General features: G+C 52.5%; 5 protein-coding genes across 5 annotated transcripts; 2 read left to right on the top strand and 3 right to left on the bottom strand.

The window, feature by feature from the left end:
• Positions 1-2483: 2483 nt before the first annotated feature.
• Positions 2484-4106, bottom strand: EV422DRAFT_508233 (peptidase S8/S53 domain-containing protein; the record flags this gene model as incomplete). The annotated part of the gene is made up of 5 exons (XM_053068728.1): positions 2484-3262; positions 3327-3449; positions 3523-3670; positions 3751-3899; positions 3965-4106. The coding sequence occupies 5 exons, from the start codon at positions 4104-4106 to the stop codon at positions 2484-2486; spliced, it is 1341 nt and encodes a 446-aa protein (XP_052923335.1).
• Positions 4107-6516: 2410 nt separating this feature from the next.
• Positions 6517-6825, bottom strand: EV422DRAFT_480015 (uncharacterized protein; the record flags this gene model as incomplete). The annotated part of the gene is made up of 2 exons (XM_053067289.1): positions 6517-6615; positions 6688-6825. Coding segments are annotated over 2 exons (237 nt in total), but the record flags the coding sequence as incomplete, so codon positions are not given.
• A 1877-nt stretch (positions 6826-8702) lies between these two features.
• Positions 8703-9523, bottom strand: EV422DRAFT_589719 (N-terminal glutamine amidase-domain-containing protein; the record flags this gene model as incomplete). The annotated part of the gene is made up of 2 exons (XM_053073510.1): positions 8703-9062; positions 9122-9523. The coding sequence occupies 2 exons, from the start codon at positions 9521-9523 to the stop codon at positions 8703-8705; spliced, it is 762 nt and encodes a 253-aa protein (XP_052923333.1).
• Positions 9524-9722: 199 nt separating this feature from the next.
• Positions 9723-13356, top strand: EV422DRAFT_621891 (uncharacterized protein; the record flags this gene model as incomplete). Its single annotated transcript, XM_053074156.1, has 12 exons — positions 9723-10156; positions 10220-10427; positions 10492-10596; positions 10649-10716; positions 10793-10862; positions 10931-11089; positions 11152-11316; positions 11376-11714; positions 11791-12156; positions 12229-12324; positions 12391-13236; positions 13328-13356. The coding sequence occupies exons 1-12, from the start codon at positions 9869-9871 to the stop codon at positions 13354-13356; spliced, it is 2739 nt and encodes a 912-aa protein (XP_052923332.1). The 5' UTR covers positions 9723-9868.
• Positions 13357-13644: 288 nt separating this feature from the next.
• On the top strand, positions 13645-14970 carry EV422DRAFT_569779 (uncharacterized protein; the record flags this gene model as incomplete). The annotated part of the gene is made up of 1 exon (XM_053072800.1): positions 13645-14970. One exon carries the CDS (start codon positions 13645-13647, stop codon positions 14968-14970), a length of 1326 nt encoding a protein of 441 aa, XP_052923331.1.
• Between the last annotated feature and the right edge of the window lie 63 nt (positions 14971-15033).

Here is a 15033-nt window from a genome sequence, read left to right as displayed (position 1 = left end):
GAAGAAATCAACTGCAAAACGAGAAAACCAATTTCCGGTGGCCGTATACGCCGAACGTTGCAGAAAACCCCGAGAAAAGATTAGCGATAAGGCTGTATCAGCGCCAAAATTGCGAATGGAACAAGGGAAAACTATGTAGACCGCCGCAGGAAAAGAGGAAAAGACCCCGACGTAGCTAGATCCTCTAGAGACGACTAGTAGAGAGTTTGGACTTCGACAAAATCCCGTAGTCTAGAAAATTCCATATAAAAACCCGCCTGTTTTCCCCAGACCTTTGTATGATACGCAAAACTCAGATCCGTGTACGCAGAACTCAGATCCCGATCAACAACAGAGCTTTCTACTTCTCTACTCCCGACGACTTCTTTCAGTTTCAGATAGACTTTCAAGGCGCGCTCATAGACCCGGAGAGCATAGACAAGACGACCCCGAGTGTCGCGACATGTACTTTGCTGACGTCGCCGAGGACTTGATAGTTCAGGAATCTTGTAAGAAGAGCTGAGAGTGAGATTGGATAACCCCGTTGTTTTGTTTTGTAGTCAACCCCGCAGATATTCCCAATTTCGTATTTCGTACCCGTACCCGTAATTCAAGACCCCGTATTAGAAGAAGGACTCCTTTCAAAGCACCTGGATATTAAGGTGGCAAGACGACGCTCTTGCTTGAGATCTCTTCTTGTGCTATTGAGAGACCGGCAGCTTATTTTTCCCGACACCCGACCGTAACCCTGTATTCGACAGACCGTCGCTTCTGCCGGCCACCACCACAATGGAGCGACGATGTGGACGTGACCCAAGTGGATCAAGCGGACGAGAACTACGTGGACGACGTGGATGTGGATCAAAGAACGTTGCCGTGCTCACATATATTAGCCTGAGGGCCACATGCCCAATCTGTGTGTGGACGTCCTGGAAACCAGCATCCCTGGGGCCCAAGATGCGGGTACCATAGCTATGCAACAACATGCACACATATCTTTCGTTTGTGGACGTGGTGAGGGCACCCTGTGTGGTGCGGCCGTAGTGGATAAAGGTGTTGGGGAGGCAGCCCTGTGGATGGCATATGATGCTGACCACACCATTTCATCAATGTGGTGGTGAAGACCACGTCGCTGTGGCGAACGTGGACGGTGAGGACCTGGACGAGCATGAGGATGTGGATGAGGACGTCAACTTGCCGCAGGATGTGGCCAACCGCGGTCTATGAGTTATATTGGTCCAAAGCCTATCCCACATCTCCGACGCCTGAGATTCAAGTTCGTCCCATCCCAAAGAGAAGGATTGTCATTGCTGACGTCAACTCGTGGACGGAGAACGTGGACGGCAAACCATTTTTTCTCAGTGTTCCATGGTGAGCATGGTGGCACCTCACCACGACGTGGATGCAAATCAAAGAACTCTTTTGAGCTATCGAGTGCTATGTCAAGCTACGGTGTGTGTCTGCTTACATGCGCTGTGGTGAAGGCTTTTAGAGATTGGTTGGGAGTTTGCCTTGATGTGCAAGGGTGCAAGCGTGCGCGATGGTGAGAAGGATCTCGGTCTCCCGCGGCGGCCCCGGGCTCCAAAGGCGCGCGCGAGAGTGCGTGGCCCCTCTCTACTGTAAGTTATGTATTGGAGTGAAGAAAAATGTCGGATCGTGTAGAAGTAAAGAAATATAATATGAAATAGAAGTGAATATGAGATATCCCCGACAGCCTTGGCCATCAGGTTCGAGCGATTGGAGCCTCCAGGTTCGAGCGATTGGAGCCTTGCAGCTTTCTCCTGCCTAGCTGGTGGACCTGGGAAAAGACCCTCCCTTCCGCTCCCTACAGTCACAGAGGATATGTAAGAGGAAGTTTCGAGTATTTGCCTCGAAATGCAGCCTCCATCGATGTTTGGCGCATCTGGTTCCGAGTCCGGGACGTACCATACATACAATACAGCTCGACGCTTTGCGGCGGACCCCTCACTAACGCGTCGCTCGCTCGCTGCCATCGGGATACTGTTGAAGGCCAGAGAATCGGTGCTTTCGGGATGCGAACCAGGGAATAGGAGAGATAGGAGAGGAATCGTGACTCGCGAAGTCGGGAAGTGGTGAATATTGGTCCGAGACGCGCTTCTGATGGAAAGGCCTCTGAGAGAGTAATAGGTGGCGAAGGTATAGGTTTCCCCGGGTACGTTGCGGAATCGTACTCTTGAAGCAGCTCAGTCCACGCCGCTTGGTGGAGAGGTGAGCTCCATACTGAGCCTAGTGAGGGATGATGATAGGTCAATGCGTAGAATCGTAGCCCGCGTAGGTAAGGTGGGAAAGACCTGTTCTGCGAAATTGGTCGACGCATATATTATCATTTGAAATACATCCCGTCATACAAATCATACAAATTCTCAGAGACATGGCGAAGCGTTTTGATCGAACAAACTGGTGTATATTGATACCTGAAGTGTAAACAAGCGGCAAACTGGATCTGTGATCTATATACTCCAATCTGTATCTAGTCCCGGCGCTCAGCGTCCCCAATCGCAGGTAGAGCAGCTGGGAGTCCACAAGCAAGCCGGGAATCGGCACTTGGAGGGGGTAGGGGTGGGTGTGGGCTTCTGGGTGGCGGTGGCAGTGGGCTGGACGGTGGTGGCGGTGGCAGTGGGAGATGGGGGCACAACGTCACCGAAAACGTTGGACAAAAGCAAATTGGGGGTGTTTGCCTTGATATTTTTGATCACGTTCTTCGTGGCGACGGACTTCAGGTAGGCGGAAACTTCGGCTGGGGAGCTCGCCTTGCCCTCGCTGAGGACGAGCGCAATCACGCCGGCGACGTGAGGGGTGGCCATAGATGTGCCGCTGATGCTGTTGGTCTGGCCGTTGTTCCAAGTGGACGTAATCGAGACACCAGGTCCGACAATATCCACGCAGGAACCACCCTCGGAGAAGCTGGCGAAAGTGTCAGACGAGTCTGAAGCGCCGACGGTCACAGCTTCTGGGACGCGACCCGGAGAAAGGGCGCAGGCGTCACCCGCACTGTTGCCTGCGGCGATCGCGAAACTCACGCCGGCTTGAATGGCAGCTTGAACCGCTTGATCGAGAGCAGTGGAGGCCGAGCCGCCGAGGCTCATGTTGGCAACTGACTTCCTGCCAGTCTTTGGAGCGTTGGTGGCAACCCATTGAACGCCTTGGATAACGCCAGCGTTCGTTCCAGATCCCTGCGCGTTCAGGACTTTGACTGCAATCAGGTTCACTTTCTTGGCAATTCCGTAAGTCTTGGATCCAATGGTTCCAGAAACGTGGGTACCTAAAAGATGACAACAGTAAGCGGTTTGTTCTGGTTCATGGTGGAAACGGAAGGAGAGCATTACCGTGTCCGTTTCCATCGGCATCGCCGTCGCCGGTCACGAAAGAGGCACCGACCTTCGCACGTCCCTCGAAGTCGGGATGGCTAATGTAGATGCCAGTGTCGATGATATAAGCGTCGACACCAGCTGAGCAAAGGATCAACAGATAAATGAGCGCCAGTTGCGAATCAGATGTACGAAGGCAATCCAGATGTCTTACCTCCGGCGGAGTCAGGGTATACGTAGGTTGAATCCGCGGGACCAGCGCGTTGATCGACACGGGAGATGCCCCAGGAGGGAACGTTGGTCTGCGTGCCTTGCACCGTCACGATCTTGTTGGGCTCAAAGTATTCCACATTGGGATCGTTCTGCGATTGTTGAGTGAAGGTGAATAGACGTTAGCGAGAATTCCAATACTCAGGCGCAAATCACGCGACAATCGCCTTACCGAGAGCTTTTCGACGGCACTCTGAGGAAGTTTGGCATGGTAGCCACGGAACCCACCGAAACTGTATTCCGCTTTGAGACCGAATCCTTGGCCAGCGAAAGCGGTGCCTGCCCAATTCGCCCCTTTCAGCGCGCTAACGTGAGACTGAACTACAGACGAAGAGATGTTAATGCGATCATATACAACGGATGGGTACTGGAGCGTCGCAGCTTACCAGCTGCGGCAGCGGCATTCTTCTTGAACACCACAATGTATTCGCCGGGAACAGCGGTTCCGGCGACGGCGGCACTGGGAGCGGCAGCCACCAGGTTGGCGGCAACCACAAGGAAGCTGGCGATTTTGACGAAGCCGAACATTTCGGATAGGACCAAGGGGGTGAGAAGAAATGAAGGAGCTTGCTGATGTGCGGAAAGGGTGTGAGGTGCGCTCCTCGCCCTTTTATGGCTTTCTCCGTCTCAGACTGTCAACGATGAGTGCATAAACACGCAGCCAGCTCTCCCCAGGTCTTCCTTCCATTCCGTTCTGCGTTTCGTGAGGTGAATAGTATCCAGTCTCACAAAGGAGCGGCACACAAATATCAGAAGGTGATCTGGCCACAAAACATTCAACTGTGGGATCAAAATGGCTCTGTATTGACACCCACGAAGAAGAACCGTATGTGATTGTTGTCGAACGAAAAAGTGTACAACGCACTGGATCTCGATCAACCGAAGGGAGTAGGAGAAGCTGATCCATGATCCTTATACGATTCTCTGTTGGGTTACTCGAGAGAACTTTGCACGACGGTTGTCCAGGCAGCACTGACTTTCAACGAAGAACGACATCCGGATCTCCAACAGTCTACAAGTCCGTAAAGCAACGGCGGACTCTGGAAACGTTAATGATCCGGGTGGTACAAATACGTTTCCGAAGCCTGGTGGCCGCGTTCGAAGGTGACAGACACCTTTTTTGCGTTGGACCTGACCGGAACTCGGTTCTGGCAGGCGTGTGCATGATACGGCGAGACCGATGGCTATCCCACATCTATCTATCCTGGTGGCCAAGCGAGAACCAACACGCAGATTTTTTTACATGCGTCATAGGTCAACGTCAAGCTACGATTCATTTTTATAACATACAACGGTAAGGAAGCCACTAGCTACGAGTCTGCTATACAACAAGATACGTTGCCGAGCGAGATCATACGGTATTACGGGTATCTGGGCATCTACTCCTCAACGTCCGCATCATCAACGTCTTCAAAGACGGAACCTGGCTCATTACCAGCCTCATGAGCGAACTGGGCAAGGGCCCGGTAGCTGCGGTTCAGTGACTGGTATGTTCTCGCTTGGCCACGTAGCTGCCTGACCTTTATACCCGTTGGGAGTGGCTCTGGCTGCGCTGTATGGACGCTCGGCGGTGTTGTATGACCTCGCGAGGCTATGCATGTTGTGACCGTAGGTGGTGGCGATGTCTGCGCACGCAAAAAAAACTGCGTGTTGGTTCTCGCTTGGCCACCAGGATAGAATAACATGTCCTCAAGCTGCTAAGTTGGAAGCGAAAACAGAGATGGTCGTGGCGGCCGGCAAACCTCTACAGTAAGTACTGTATGCCATTGAATGGCCGTCCGGGTCCGCGGAGAGTCGGCGTGGAATTAGTCGTCTTTGTGCCCCCTTCGGAAGTTCGGATCCGCAGTTCCTTTGGAAACTGTCCCACCGGATATTGCTGCAAACAAGCTCGTTTGTGATCGACGCGTCCATATGCCTCAGGTAGGCTGTTTAGCGGCCAGGGCAGAAAACATGCGGGCCAGGGGTAACACCTCCATCACCACTGGTCCTCTAGCACCTCCCTCGGCCTGGGCGATATCAAGCTTGACGCAGGTGGGCTTGTTACAGTATGGCTGCGTTGCGCAATACTTCACGTACATGCATGCCACTCGACGCGCGCTATGTAGATCATGTGTAAGTATTGCAGGAGAAGGATCAGAGACACTGCGGAGATCCATATCGATCACAGTTGCCCAGGGTTCGTGGCGACTTTCTCATCTTTGATCGCAAATTCGGCCGGCGATATATCATATCATGCCAACGAAGTCGACACTTTGCCATAGGCTCATCACCTCGAATGAAGAAGTGATCGGACAGCAGTGACATCATTATCCTGATAAGATTCAACGGATCCTGAAATGTGCATCAAACTGAAATAGCCGAGTTCTTCACGTATGCGTTGCGGACGTACAGTATGTATGTAGCAAACAATTGGCAGTATAGGGAAATTGTACGCAGGATTCACGGAGAAAGTTTACTCTCACTCAACGGCTATGCCTATACTTCCTAATTTCTTGAATGAGACCCGATAACTGCGGTTGGGTATACAGGATTGATCAAGCTGACAACAATACGATCAGGCTCTTCCTATACTAGGTCCTCACGCAAGGTCCACCAGCAAGCTTTCAAGGCTCTCGCTGGAGCCCTCCATGGCTGGCAGCGGACAAGACAAGGGATGTCCGACGTAGGGTGTTGGTGGTTGGCTGTTGAAGAAAGCGAGCACTTCTTCTTCAAAATTCTCCAACGGAGGAACCTCAGGCAGATCGATTGCCGCCGGGGATGTGACGGGGGCTTGTCGCGCCGGAGCTGCCTGCGACAATCTTCTGGTAGGTTTTGAGGCGGCTTTCTTGACTTGCACGGAGGTTGCTACAGCGTTTGACTTCTTTCGCTCGTAGGGCACTTTCGCTGCGCTTGATTTCCTTCTATTCCGTGCCGGACCCGGCGCGAGCTCCGCCATAGGCTCTACGGTCCATAGGTCGCCTTTCCCGACTCCGTCGGCGGCTTCTCGTGGAACTCGAACGAACTTCTTGTTAAGACTCAAGTTGTGCCTTACGGAGTTCTGTGAAGGGGGAAGGCAAAGTGAGTCAATGTGCGGTTGAAATCGACCATCACCACGGCAGATGCTGCTCACCCTCCAGTTGCTAGTGGCCGTTTGAAACCAAGGAAAGTGAACAAGCAACCAGTTGTAAATCTCGGAGAGCGCCATCTTCTGGCTCGGATGGCTATTGATGGCGTACGAAATCAACTCAACGTAGGGGTATGGGGGCTTGTTACGGCCGTCCCCTTGAAAGTTGGGGAATTCCACCTCAAAAGGACGAATACCCCTCGAGTGCAACATGTCTTCCCCATGGCTTCCGAAAGATGCCGGGGTGGTGGGAGTGATGGCACCGACATTGTTGTTCGCTGCTTGCAACGCCATAATTGGGAGGCGCTCGCTTTGATACATCGAGTGCATGGTGGCGGATAGCGGTGATGACGGGCTTGGAGGATATGCCGTGTACAAGTCGTTGTACGATTGCGCCTGTTGGTTATGGAAACTATGAGGGACAGCCAGAGGCTGTTGTCTATCGGGGACCGGCCTGAAGTGCGGATAGTGTCGAGACGTCAAGGTGCTGATCGGCCTGTAGTTGTTGCTATGCGTATAGCGAGGAACCGGGACGTTTCCTCCGGAAAGCATTCCAGCCGTTTCGGCGGTCAGGACATTGTCCGTCGGCACGCTGCGAGGCTGGTGCCAGTCTTGGGGCATGTAAATTTGTTGTTGCGCCTGGAACGGGGACGACGAGAACATTTCTCTCAGGAAATCGTCGTTTATGGAAGTCATGATGTGAGGCAGCGAGCGTGCTATCGAGAGCTACTTGGGCTCGATTCGAGCTTCGAGGAGGAGTCCAACAGAGAACGGTGGCGGTAAACAGTCGATGGGTATTGGAGAAATCGAAGGAGAACTCCTTGCTGTGGGATCTGCGGATCTGTGGAAGTCGTTGTATATACGAAGTTGCAAAATACAAACGGCCGTGAAGTCTCGCCCGTCCAAAACGAGGATTCTTAGCAGGAATTCCCTGGCAGCCTTGGGTATATGCCTTGTGACTGCTTTTACGCCCCGTACGATAAGAAATGACGCACTTGCAAAGTCCGACTTGGCCGTAGGCTTGGAAAGAAATGGCGCTTGGCTAACTGACAGCCGTGAGTCAGGCGCTCCGGCTTTATATTTCCTGCCTGATGATCCCTCAAATTTGAGAAACAAGGCTGTTCGAAATACAAGAGCTATAATTACGGGTACCAGGGTCCGATGCTAAGTCTAAATGATGCCTGGACAAAATTAGGAACTGTGGTTCTTGCTACGTCGCTCCCTTCTGATGCCAAAGGACAATGGTGAACTGCGAGGAACTAAATATGGGTGAGTAGGTTGCTAAAGCGTATCCCAAAAATAGGTCGGAGTTTCCCGCTTGTTGCTTACATAACGCAGGTCATTCGCGGTACCCTGGGTTTTCAAAATGGTTTACTTTTGTGCCTGGCTACCCTTCGAGGCGTTCATCATGGAGGCAGTTAAGCTTGAGCTTGATATTACCGAATGCCAATCAAATTCGCGCTCAGCCTTCTCAGATGCCGTCGCATCAGACGGCCATCGGGGAAGGGGCGCGGGGCTCAAATAACTATCTACCAGACACTTACCCAAATGAAGATGCAGTAAATTTCAGATGCATTCGATTTAGAGTGCCATGAAAACTCTCATCTACAAATTACAAAAAGTAAAGTCGCATGTTTTGCGATGCACGCAGGTCGTGTGCCATCGCGGGTGGGAATAGCTAGATACGGGATACTTATCTAAGGAGGGGAATATGGGCAAACTTCACCACAACGGCACATTAGGTACCCAGTCAGGCATTCCATTGGAGGTCGACGCCCGTTGTGTCGTGAATATTGATGAATCAGGAAACGAAAGTTGGCGGCGGCTTGAATGTCTCGGTCAAAGATGGGCGGAATATCAGGAGGTATCTCGCATGTTGCGCACTCTTGAAGTCTCCACTTTTTACCCATCTCGTGACCGTCTGTCCGGATGAAACTTTGGGCTGTGGAACCTCGCCCTGGCCAGAAACAAAGACTGCAACGGGCGGAAAGCTTTCCACCGGAACTGTACCATGGGTAGCGCTATTCAAAAAATTTGATTAGCTGCTCTAGATCCGTTACTTCTCCCAAGGGGTTCGAGCTACAGATCCCGCCATTTTCGGCTCCATCCGGCGGCATCCGAATGTATAAGGGCAGAGTGTGGCTGCTGTCAACCGGAGCAGTGTGAGCTGGACCCCAACATTTAGACCATTCGCGGTCGTACTCCTGCTCTTGTGCATGGATCAACTCCGATCGATGTGACCTGATGAGGGCGTGTGTTGGAGGGGTGGCAGACCATGTCGACATCCCATCTACGGTTTTCTTCATGTGTCGTCTGTCACTGGAGAAAAAGGCCAAGTATTGCTCGCCCGAGACAACACGAAACTTTCTGGTTGCGGAGCACTCAGCAGATTGGTAGTAGCAGCTAGAGCCTCCAGCGTTGCTCTCACTCACCTGGGGACGGGCAGGCGAGTGTGCGGAAAACTCTCCTCGATATACGTCGGTAAATCCGCAGGGAAGCCCAAAGTAGAGTCAAAGTCGAAAACAACTTTGCGGTTTTCCGCCACAGCGATTGCAAAGACGTGATAATCCCAAATGACGGCCCCTCTCGGAGGTTGCCCCGCTTTCTGCTTTGCTATGTCCACCCAGCCCAGGTCAGACGACACGAACACAACGTGCACATCGCTGAGAGTCAACTGATTGGCGCGGAAGAAAGTGACGATTTCTTTTGCGTAAGGGTCTGTGAAATCTGGGGCGCTGGAGGTCTGCGGTAACTCTTTTACGAAGCGAACGAGGTTGTAGACATTCTCTTCGCAGTAGCAACGTGTGTAGAGCCTCCCTGCGTCTTGTTGTTGGCCGTCCATGACGATTGCAAATGTTTGCTGGCTGGGAGAGGGAGATGCCACCGTGCCAGAGTTGTCGGAACTCTCGGGCAGACCACATTCGGAACTGTGCGTCTGAAAACTAGATTCAGAAGCTGATTCAGAAGAGTGGAAAGCACGCGCCTTACGTCAGCTTGCGGAGATCCTCCGCTAACCGTCATTCCTCCAGAGTTTCTGCGGTGGACAAGGCGCGGGAAATTTAGCGTGCGTCTGTCCGTCCGTGCCAGCCAGTACAAGCCAGATCTCGTCGTAGCTGGCGACGATGCAGCGCAGATCGTGCGTCGAAACCTCCTTTCGTGCATTTAGCCTTTCACAACATCAAAACAAATGCGAAACTTTTGTTGGTACTTTCTGCTTGAAGCAGTAGTCGTACTGCTTCAAGCAAAAGTACAATGCAAGGAACTTTCCACAGATGATCGAAATAGCCGACTAGCAGTTCGCGGAACGACAACTATCCCGAAGTACCCCGCCGACGGATATTGCACCCCCCTGACCGATATTCAGGATGATGAAGGATGGATCGCGACCGCAGCGGGGAACTCGATGTCAAACTACGATATCGATATGAACTGCGTATGGAGAATCACTCCCCGGAGCGACCAGTCACTTGTAGTGGTAGGCCCCTTGTGGCACAAGCAGTGAAAAGCCTACACCAGGGACTGATTTACTCGCATCCAGCTGTCATTTGAATCGTTCCACACGGAATGCGGGTACGACTACGTGGTGATTTACGATGGAGCGGATCAGTCTGGCCCTCGTATCGCCGAGCTCTGTGGCGTCAGAAACAAGACCGTAGTGGTCTCGACGGGGAATGCGATGACAGTGGTCTTCAATTCGGATTCCGCGGTCACCACTACGGGGTTCACAGCGCATTTCCGAGTTAGGGGTGAGTCCACTATAGAATACCCGGGGTCCTTTCCGTCCGCCGAACTCAAGATGAGAATGTCTAGATAAATCGCAGCTTTGCAGCACATCGTCAGAATGTGCCGGGTTTCCCTGTGTCGCTGGTACCTGCAGATGTGACCTCTATCATGCAGGAGACCTCTGTCAAAAAGGTACATCCCACGAGGACTCTCCACAGGTGCGGGTTCTAAACTTCGAGCTCAGACACTGTAGGATACCCTGGTTTTACTTCACGAGCGTACCATTCTGGAGCATACGACAGGACAAGCGACGTAAGTAGTGGTATCGTACTCCGGAAGTCTGTCTGCTGACAATAGGATCGGCTGACATACGGACGTTTCATTGCAGAAACTATACGTCACGTTTGGATATGGAGAAGAGCCCACCTTGCTGAATGATATTCTCGTTCACGATTTTGGTGAGCGTTCTACCGAGTGAATGCTTTTTCGCTGACGTCTCTGACAGTTCATCCGATCTGAGCGACAGCGTCAAGCCGATGGTCGAGCATCTCCAGAACAACCGGATCGTCGCCTGGGGCGCTCTATGGACATTTTACTTGGATGGTGAACGGGACACTAGTGTTGTTCGGAGGGGTGACCGAGAGTGGACCATTGACGACGAGGTACATCTGGAACTATTCCCCAGGTTCGTGCGAGTCAGAAGGACATCCTTTATTGATGACAACGTTCACAAACTCACTGTCTCAGACCGCAACACTTGGAGCCCCGTGCGAACAGGAGGGGACATTCCAACCGCTGCTGTCGGTTTCTCAGCCACTTTGGTGGAGACGCCGACCGGTTACAAGATTTACGTAGTAGGCGGTATTATTCCGGGCCCAAGCTACTCGAGGAATCTGTACGAATACACATCGAGTATGTGGAGAATCTCCGCTGCTTTTCAACGGCAGGACGTGTTAACGATGACTTGGCAGGTTCGAACCAATGGAGGGTTTTGCGACCAATCCCGTTGCCAATGAGCGACGGCCTCCTTGTATACCATCCCAGAAGCAACTCGCTTCATCTGATCGGGGGCAGCTACCACATGTGGATACCAAATCTTCAATATGGGCTACCGACGTACTACTTTTCGATAGACGCCGGAAACTGGTATCTGGGACCGCTTCAAGACAATTTACCTCTTGTTATCGATGCAACCGGTCATTACATTGGGAACGATGTTATTGCGATAAACGGGGGCATCCGTCCTTTACTCACTTCCAATATGGTGAATGAAGAATGCCTATCGAGCGACGTCCTGCTGCTGGATGTAGGTAAGGGAATGCCATTATTGATTTGATCACGCTCTTCAATCAATCTGATACTCCCTTGCGCGTCGCAACCCAAAAGCATGCATGAATGTTGTCTATGCCGGGAGTCCGAGTCGCGGAAAAGCCCGCCGTCAAGGCGCTTCAAGCGTCCTACGCAACGACAACATTCTGATGCACGCCGGCGCTAACGGAGTCTTCCTGAACGACAACTACTCATACCCCATTGCAAGTTTGCCGGACTTCGGATCGCAAGCTGACCGTGACGTCTGCGCACAAACGAAGTGGTGTGCATCGTGGTATGACTGCACAGACTGTGTAGCGCGCCCGTTCTGCGGGTGGTGCGGGGACAGCTGCGTGTTCGCCAATGCAACGTCGGGCAATGGGACTCCAAATTCTTGTCCGCAGAGTTCGACGTTCACGAGAGATGCCTCCAAATGTCCAATAAGTGAGTGGAAAATAGGACTGCAGCCATGATGGTTTTTACCTTTTCGTTGAAACTCACGCTGTGACATCACAGGGCAACCTTTGGTAGTGGGTCACGACCCCATTTCGACGGTCCTGTTACAAGGCGCGTTTGTGGACTATAAAGTATACATCGACATGCCAGGATATGGTAAGACTGGCGCACACACTGGCATCACCAGTCGATATTGACTCACGAGCTCTATCGCCGCTGCAGAGATCACATTCCGCGCGCAGCCAGACAACGGAGACGTGAAACTGAATCTCACCCTGTTGTCGATCCAGCCAGTGGGCAGTTACTCAACGCTAGGTGGTGACCTAACAGTTTCCACGTACAGCCATGATCACATGTCCGCGGATTACGTGCTTCGGGTTAGCTACCCTGCGAGGGTTACAGCACGGAAACGAGATACACCTTCCTCGGTAGGAGTAAGCGTGCAAGTTACAGCAGCTCGCTCTACTGCGAACGGACCTGGCGGAAACACAGGTGCAATTACCGACGGCATACAACCGTCGGATATCGCTACCTTCGTTATCGTGTTTCTCTCGGCCATTGTGACGAGCCTCCTCGCGACGTTTTTGGCCAGGCGGTGCCGAGAAAGGGTATTCCTCGTGAGACTGATGAGGGAAGGAAAGGTCGCGGTTCTTCCCAAGGAGCCACCGAAGATGTATGAAGTAGAGCTCTCGCTGAGCCCTCCCGATCGAGAGCTTGTCATATCAGATGCCGAGAAGACTTCACGACGGGGTGCAGACACCCGCAGTAAGAAGGAGGACGTGGAGTTGAGGGACTTGGATGAGCTGCGTATCCTTCGTTCGGCACGTGTAAGCGATGGCACGGAAGGCCGTCAACCAGCCGCAAGGCCCGCCGGCCTCAGATGCCGGGATTTCCGCCGGCCTCTTGCGCTTCATGAGATGCACGCAGGATCGCCGCAGACCCCACTTATAGCAGCCTCATATCTTATCGTCTTCCCGGGAGCGGAGCGAGCCATCGCCAGCGCGAATTTGCCAGCTCTGCAAGTAGCAACGGGTGTATTCAAAGACGAGCGGGCGCACGACGCAGCAGGTGGACGAACGGGAGCCACAGGACGAAGAGTCCTTCCACCATGGATTTCGGACGTTATTACCTACTTGCATGACTTTGTTTTTGTGGACAGACTTACTGGGCGGCGATAGTACTTCTTGAACATATCGTGTACTTTTGCGTTGCATTGCCAATGGACGTATGCATTATTGCCTTGTCGTACTCGTAGATGAAATGTAACTGTTTTCTACGTCCATACCTATCCCAGCGCAATTTGTCGGAAGCCGCGCCGCGCTGTCAGAATTGTCAATGTGCTGCGCCTCTTCTCGAGAAAACTCCGATCGAAACCAGCATTCCAACCCAACGACCTTCAACATCCAGACGTCTTCATATCCCCACCTCCTATCGAAATCCAGACAAGTCGACTATACATATCGAAACCGAGGCACCATGTCAATCCGCATAATACATAAAAGGACGACGTACGGCCCAATACACCCCACTTCTTGCCGCCTCATCTTTTCCGCGCTGCAAATCTCGCCAAGAGCGTCACCGAGACTTCGAGGCCTTACGGACACGAACCTGCTCTTTTCCGAGGCAACCGGCCAATTAGACGAGAAACTTGTGCCGGGCCTGTATGAACTGGACTGTGTAGACGGAGTACAATGGGAAGATAAACAGGACTCGTGGAAAGCACCGAAGAAGAAAGAGGATGTTGAACCCAGGTCGAGGAAACAACCGGATGAACAACCGAACCCCGCTGCCCTGAAAATTTACACTACGCCGACACCGACTGTCGAGAAGTCTCTCGATGAGCTGACGATGGGAATAGAAGCAATGCTGCACGTTATAAGGACGATACCCGCTAGATATGTAAAGTACAACAAGATTCTCTCTGCGCAACTCGATAGCGCTCTGTTGGAGGTGGAAGCCCTCCAAGTAGCTCTAAAAAAGATGCAGTCGGCAAGTGAACCCCAAAAGGCGACGGGAACTTCAGAGAGGCTACCGATGGAAGAGCCTCCCCTGCCGCTTGCTGGCGCAGAAGAGACTCAGACAGCCGAAGTCTCGAAACCAACGCCAGTGATCGCGGCGTCCAGGACTGCCAAAAAGTCCCAAAGCATTCCAGCCGAAACCCTCCGCATCTTTACCCAGTACCGCATCTTCACAGTTCTTTACCAAGTCTGGAGCGCCGTCTGGACCCGCTTCGGCCCCCGCAGTCGCTACTACCACATCTCCGACCTCACCAACCCGGCGGCATTCGAAGCTGCGGAACACACGCTTAACAGGTTTCATGTGTGGCGACGGACATTCGATGCACAGACGTGGGCCCAGATGAAGAAAAGTTCCACCATCGGTCATTTGGTGGATATCGCGAAGTTGGCTAGGAAGCAAGGTCGCTATGTTCCGCGGATCATCGAGATTGAGCAGCCCAACACATCTTGGCAGTATATGATCACACCCAACACCCGGCCTCGGAGAAGAGACGTGCACAGATTGGATTGGGTTGCCGATGGAAAAGCCGCGGTCTTGAGCGTGCGAAAGACGTTCCTTGACGCGATGCTTCGCACCAAGCTGCATCGTGACGAGGAGTTGGACGTGGTGTTGGAGCAGATCATCGACCTTGATTGCATCTCCAGGCTCGCGGGACGGTCGAAATTGCGTGGGGAAGGTGGACATGGCGGGGAGAGTGAGGTAGATGCGATCAAGATCAAGAATTATGTGCGACGGGCATTGCGGAAAGAGTTTGGGATTAGAATCTCGGATAGCAGTGCATAGATTTTCATACCATTCGACTTCGTAGAATAGTTGCAGAATTAGCCCGTAATTAGTTGTAGGAAA

Source organism: Fimicolochytrium jonesii (assembly GCF_025526975.1).
Source record: "Fimicolochytrium jonesii strain JEL569 chromosome Unknown EV422scaffold_22, whole genome shotgun sequence".
NCBI classification, from domain to species: Eukaryota; Fungi; Chytridiomycota; class Chytridiomycetes; order Spizellomycetales; family Powellomycetaceae; genus Fimicolochytrium; species Fimicolochytrium jonesii.
This window is presented reverse-complemented; position numbering and strand designations above follow the sequence as displayed.